This window comes from Mangifera indica, chromosome 9 (assembly GCF_011075055.1).
Source record: "Mangifera indica cultivar Alphonso chromosome 9, CATAS_Mindica_2.1, whole genome shotgun sequence".
Classification (NCBI taxonomy): domain Eukaryota; kingdom Viridiplantae; phylum Streptophyta; class Magnoliopsida; order Sapindales; family Anacardiaceae; genus Mangifera; species Mangifera indica.
This window is the reverse complement of record NC_058145.1, coordinates 587,206-593,780: the sequence shown is the minus strand read 5'-3', so window position 1 is coordinate 593,780 and position 6,575 is coordinate 587,206. Positions and strand designations below refer to the sequence as shown.

The window sequence follows — 6,575 nt, the reverse complement described above, 5'->3', positions numbered from 1 at the left end:
ATGGAAGTTGGCCTGCGCCGGGCTCGGCCGGTAAGAACTCATCGCCCAGTACTAGCAGGGTTGAGACTAATCCTAGGCAGGCAAGCGCCTTTCTGGTATTTGGCTTTTCTGGTATCAAGTGTGATTGCAGTATCCTTGGATCCTTTGTTCTTGTACATTCCAGTGATCAATGATGATAAAAAGTGCATTGGAATTGACAAGAAGTTGGGGAATGTGGCTATTGCTCTTCGTTCCATGACGGATTTCTTTCATTTGTTTTATATCTTTTTCCACCTCCCTGCTTATTGGTATCTGCGACTGCTACGTTTCTTTCTGATTGACTTGCTTTCCATTCTGCCACTTCCGCAGGCAAGCTAAGGCTTACTTTCTTTTCAATTTTCAGCTAAATTTTCTACTTCTTTGCCCACATATTTTTATACACCAAGTCAATTGCTAGCTAAAGATATTAAAGTAAGTCTTTGCTTCTGTCCAGGTTATTCTTTTCATTATCAATGGAGGCTCGAAAGATCCTAATGCAATGAAGTTGTTGCTATTCTTTTTTATTATCCAATACTTACCCAGGGTAATAAGGATCTACCCATTATTTAAAATAGTAACAAGGGCTTATTCTTTCCGACTTGATGACGCTACATTCGCCAAAGCTGCATTCAATCTTCTTCTTTACATGCTTGCCAGTCATGTAAGCTAAACTTTCTAACATCTGTTTAATCCCATACTCATTTTACAAAGGTTATTTGGGAAGTTAGAATAAATCTTTTATCTTTCATTCCTTTGGAATTGAGGGCTTGGTTTTATCGGAAGAGGGATTGAAACAATTTCTAATAACTTTTTGTTATATACTTATACATAGGGTGTTTATATATTTTCCATTAATAAAATATAACATAGGTTAGAAAACAGTTTGGGAGGGGAGGTTTGAGGGAATTTTTGAAATCTGAAGGAAGTTTAGGGATATTATATTAAACGTTTGGGGCGTAAAAGAAAAAAAGCAAACCCTAGGGGAGGTGAAGGCCAACCATAATATCATGGTAACATATAATTTCTCCCTAGTCTGAGACAAGTTATATGCTTGTTGTATTCAGGTATATGGAGTCTTGTGGTTCTTTTTGGCCATAGAAAGAGAGACTGCATGCTGGAAGAGAGCCTGCATAAATCATCCAACACATCAATGCACTCATACGTCTTTTTACTGTAATGACAAATTAGGAAACTACAGTTTGTTGAACGATTTGTGCCCTGTACAAATATCAAATGTTATGATCCCAAATGCAAGGTATGAGACTTAGATCCCACATTGGAAAGTATGGGCAACTAGTGTGGGGTTTATATGACCTTGGACTCTCCCATCTCAATAACTAGCTTTTGAGGTGTGGTTCTCCTAAGGTTCGTATCATTTGGTATCAGAGCCATCTCCATGTCTTTCAGTTGCAATCGTGTAGCGCGGGTGGTGACGCCGGCATTGTAGTGTTCGCCCGAGGCTAGTAAGGAGTTAGCGCCAGGGTTGTGGAGCGTGGTGATATGTTACAATCCCAAATGCAAGGTATGAGACTTGGATCTCACATTGAAAATTATGGGCAACTAGTGTGGGGTTTATATAGTCTTGGGCTCTCCCATTTCAATAGCTAATTTTTGAGGTGTGGTTCTCCTAAGGTTCGTATAATTTATGTTAGGATCCCAAGTATAAGGTATGGGACTTGGATCCCACATTGGAAAGTATGGGCATATAGCCTTGAGCTCTCCCATCTCAATAGCTAGCTTTTGAGGTGTGGTTCTCCTAAGGTTCGTATCATTTGGTGTCAGAGCCATCACCATGTCTCCCAGTTGCAATCGTGCAGCACGGGTGGTGACGCCGGCATTGCAGTGTTCACCCGGGGCTAGTAGGGAGCTAGCGCACAGCCAACCCGCATCGGCGCTGGGGCTGCAGAGCATGGTGGTATGTTAGGATCCCAAGTGTAAGGTATGAGACTTGGATCCCATATTGGAAAGTATGAGCAACTAGTGTGGGGTTTATATAACCTTGGGCTCTCTCATCTTAATAGCTAGCTTTTGAGGTGTGGTTCTCTTAAAGTTCGTATCAACAACTCTCTTTAATTTTGGAATATACCAGGATGCTCTTCAATCTGGTATCGTTGAGGTCACAGATTTTCCAGTGAAGTTCTTACATTCCTTTCTATGGGGCCTGCAAAATCTCAGGTTTGTGTTATCATGTCAACTGGCTATGAATTTCAACTGATCTTATAACTTTCTAAGATTTCTGCCAATGTCTATATATGTATATGTTACAATTGGGTTCAAATTTTGCAGTTGTTTCGGCCAAAACCTCCAAACAAGTTCTTATGTCTGGGAAAACGTCTTCACAATTTCGATTACATTATCCGGCTTGGTTCTTTTTCTCTATCTCGTTGGAAATATGCAGGTTCATATGTATTTTTTTCTATTTCCAGTGCTAAGAAATGAAGTAGTACAATATGTATAAACAGAGCTTTCGATTTGTGTGAAACATACAGATATATATGCAGTCAAAACGTGTAAGATCAGAGGAGAAGAGATTGAAGCGACGAGAGATAGAGGAGTGGTCGGGGTTCAAAAGGCTATCTGAGAAGCTGCAAGAGGATATTAGGAAATATCAACAGCTCTTATGTCGAGAAACCAGAGGTAGTGATGTAGATAGTTCGCTTGATAGTCTTCCCAAGAGCCTTAGAAGGACCGCAAAGAGTACACTCGCCTTAAAGCTGCTCATGAATGTAAGTTTCTTATTTCAATAATACTTTATACATTAATAATGGGAGTAAATTTTTAGAAATCACACATTTTACATTGTTTGAGAATTGAGTTAGATGTGGGTCTATAAATGTGGTAGAAAGTCTTACCGCCTTTGGATGAGAAATGACCCGTAACACTTTTGTAAAGCCAAACAAGCCGTATCAAAGTCCAAGGTGTAAACAACAATCATTCCTACCTGGTTAAGGGGAGGTTTTCAACCCCCTTTGCTCCCCTTGGGGCACATAAATGTGAGGCTGATAGACTTATCATGTAAGTAGTGGTGCACTGATGACCCATCGTGTAATCATGAGAGCAATCTAAAACTTGAATTAGATGTGGGTATATAAATGTAAGGCAAAGTCTCATGTCTTGCTCACACATGTATAACATTATCGAGTTATTATGTGATTGAACATCTGATATTACTCTTATTTTCTTAAAAATAGGAAAACTGCTTCAAAATATTCTTTCAGTATCTAAAAGACCTGTTGACTCTCTTTCAATTCTTCTCACTGTTTTTATTGAATGCATTTATTACAGGTGCCAATATTTGAAAAGATGGATAGACAAGTTCTGAAGGAAGTGTGCAACCTTCTCAAGTTCAGGATGTACAATGAGGGAATAGAAATAGTTCAGAAGGGTGATCCATTTGAAGACATGCATTTTGTCATGCGAGGTGAGCTAATGAGCATGGCTGCTGAGGGAGGCGGAACCAGTCTGTTTAATGCTGACATTTTACAGGATGGCGATTTCTTTGGACTAGATCTTATTTTATGGTCTCTTGATCCTCATTCCTCAACTAATAACCTTCCCATCTCAGCTAGAACCATTAGAACTTTTACTGAAGTTGAAGCCTTTTATCTAACGACCGATGACATGAAGCTTGTTGCCTCAAAATTATGCAAGCAGTTTAAAAGGACTCAGATCCAGCGTGCCTTAAGGTATTACTCGGAGCAATAGAGGACTTGGGCAGCAAATTATATACAAGCTATTTGACATCACCATGTAAAAAAGAAGCTAAAGAAGCAAGATGAATGCCTCAAGACTCGTGGGATTTCGTCAAGCTCTGGTGCCTCATTTATTAACACGCTTCTTGTTAGTCGGTGTAATGGTAATGCAAGCACACCGAAGAGGGTACCAGAGAAGCCAAAGGAGCCATGTTTCACTGATTAAGAAGCTATTACTTCTTGGTTAGCTTTCATTAGTAATTTGTTTGCTGGGTTTGTTCTGTTTCTAAACAGTTGACGTAGAACAGTTGATTTGTTCAATCCCATGAGAAAAATTTAGTAACTTGTAAACTCTCTATTCATGTTACCATTCCGAATAGATCAGGCGTGTCAAGTTGTGCTCAACTCAGTTATTGTTAAAGAATGCTTCAACAGGTGCGGTTCAAGCATTTGTTCAAATGAAGTTCAAAAGCAAAAGCTTCAGCAAATTGTATAATTTTAATAAACCTCTAAATGTTTCAACTCATGCATTAACTGTTGAAATTAGTGGCTCTTTATGTCCCACATCTATTAATTTAATCTCTTTGTATTTTACCAAAGGCTATAAATAGAGGCCTTGGTTTCAGTTCAAAATTATCCCTAAGACAGTTGTAGTCAGATACAATTGTATTGAGAGAATCATATTATTTAGGGATCTCTAATAGTTTATGTTTCCTTTGTAACTATTCTTTGGAGATAGTGAAAGTAGTTAGCGGCGCCGAGGACGTAGGTACATTTACCGAACCTCGTAAATACTTGTGTTCTCTTTCTTTTATTTTTCTGCATTTTGTTTTCTGCTTTAATTATTTATTATATTCAATAGCATAGAAGTTGTGTTTTATATTTCCGCTGCACAACAAGTGGTATCAGAGCCTAGGTTTAGGACAGTGAGTAGCTATTTATATGGTTATGTGCATGTCTAGGAAAATGCTGTCTAAGGAGGCTGATTTTTAAGGAGGCTTTGTCCCCACCAATCTTTCCTGGGTACTTTCCTGATGCATATATTATCATTTTTTGGGCACTTACTACTATCCTAGGTTATAGTAATTTTGTTCTAGCTATTGAATATAAATTTGTGAAACTTGGTTATTTGAAAAACTATCTACCAAGTAAAACGTAGTCAGCAGAAAATGGCATCGACATCAACAAAGACAATTGTGACAACCGCAAAAATTGATGTGGAAAAATTTGATGGCCGCAACAATTTTGGCTTGTGGCAATATGAGGTGATGGACGCCCTGTGTCAAGAAAATCTTGATATAGCTCTAGAGGAGGAAAAACCAGAGAAGATGGATGACAAAGACTGGGTGAGGATCAACCGTCAAGCTTGTGGTACAATTCGTACGTGTCTTTGTAGAGAGCAGAAATATCCATTCATGAAAGAGACGTCTGCAAGTAAAATGTGGAAGACATTAGAGAACAAGTATATGAAGAAGAGCAATGAGAATAGACTTTATTTGAAGAAGAGACTGTTCCGTCTTCAATTGAAACCTGGTACAAGTATAAGTGATCATATTGATACTTTTAACCAGTTGATAGCTGATTTACTGAATCTGGATGAAACTTTCAAAGATGAAGATAAAGCAATGCTTCTACTAGGATCTCTACCTGAAGAATTAGATCATCTAAATATTACATTACTTCATGGAAAGGAGAAAGTGACTTACGATGAGGTATGTGCTGCTCTGAGTAATAATGAAATTCGAAAGAAAGATCAACAAGAGAATAGAGAGACAACTATTGAAGCCTTTGCTGCAAGAGGACGAAGTCAAAGTCGAAAGCAAGAAAAAAGGGGTAGATCTCATAAAAGACCTAGTAAAGATGAATGTGCTTTCTACCGAGAGAAGGGACATTGGAAGAAAGATTGTTCGAAGTTACAAAGGAAAGATAAAGGGAAGACCAAAGTTGCTTCATGTGTAGCTGAAATTGAAGAAGATGGGTCAGATTTTGCTCTAGTAAGTCTACCAACGACATCTCAGTATGACGAATGGCTTCTAGATTCGGGTTGCACTTATCATATGTGTCCACACAAGGAATGGTTCTTCAATTATGAAAAACTAAATGGTGGAGTTGTTTTCATGGGTAATGATAGTCCTTGTAAAACTAAGGGGATAGGTTCAATTCGTTTGAAGAATAATGATGGGTCAACTAGAGTTCTGACGGACGTTCGACATGTACCACAGTTAAAGAAAAATCTCATTTCTTTGGGAGTTTTGGAATCCAAAGGCTTCAAGGTGTCAATACAAGATGAAGTCTTGAAAGTTATCTCTGGTGCCTTTGTAGTGATGAAAGGTACAAGAAGAAATAACTTATATTATTATAATGGTGGTACAGTTTTTGGATTAGCAGCTGCAATATCTGGAAAAGATGTAGATGATGAAACAACCAGACTTTGGCATATGCGTTTGGGACATGTAGGGGAAAAAGCCTTATTTAGTTTGGTGAAACAAGGCTTATTGAAAGGAGCGAAGACCTGCAAGTTGGATTTTTGTGAGTATTGTGTCTTGGGAAAACAGACAAAAGTAAGATTTGGTACTGCAATTCATAATACTGAAGGTATTTTGGATTATGTTCACTCTGATGTGTGAGGACCTACTAAGATAGCTTCTTTGGGAGGTAGACACTACTTTGTTACTTTTGTTGATGACTTTTCTAGAAGGACATGGGTGTACACTTTAAAGAAGAAAAATGACATATTAGGTGTTTTCCTGAAATGGAAAAAGATGGTTGAAACTCAGACTGGCAGAAAGATCAAACGACTAAGAACTGATAATGGTGGTGAGTATACTAGTGATCCGTTTTTTGAAGTTTGTCAGGCTGAAGGTA

At 38.3% G+C, this 6,575-nt stretch overlaps 1 protein-coding gene across 1 annotated transcript; it reads left to right on the top strand.

The window, feature by feature from the left end:
* On the top strand, positions 1-3,723 carry LOC123225620 (cyclic nucleotide-gated ion channel 1-like). The gene is made up of 5 exons (XM_044649716.1): positions 1-348; positions 2,108-2,193; positions 2,305-2,416; positions 2,508-2,744; positions 3,304-3,723. The coding sequence occupies exons 1-5, from the start codon at positions 1-3 to the stop codon at positions 3,721-3,723; spliced, it is 1,203 nt and encodes a 400-aa protein (XP_044505651.1).
* Positions 3,724-6,575: the final 2,852 nt, after the last annotated feature.

Bases quoted from the DNA above. Each gene is read 5' to 3' on its own strand.
- LOC123225620 (XM_044649716.1), top strand. From the start codon at position 1: ATGGAAGTTGGCCTGCGCCGGGCTCGGCCGGTAAGAACTCATCGCCCA. The intron at 2,194-2,304 runs GTTTGTGTTATC...CAAATTTTGCAG, and splicing joins TGGGGCCTGCAAAATCTCAG to TTGTTTCGGCCAAAACCTCC. The intron at 2,417-2,507 runs GTTCATATGTAT...TGAAACATACAG, and splicing joins ATCTCGTTGGAAATATGCAG to ATATATATGCAGTCAAAACG.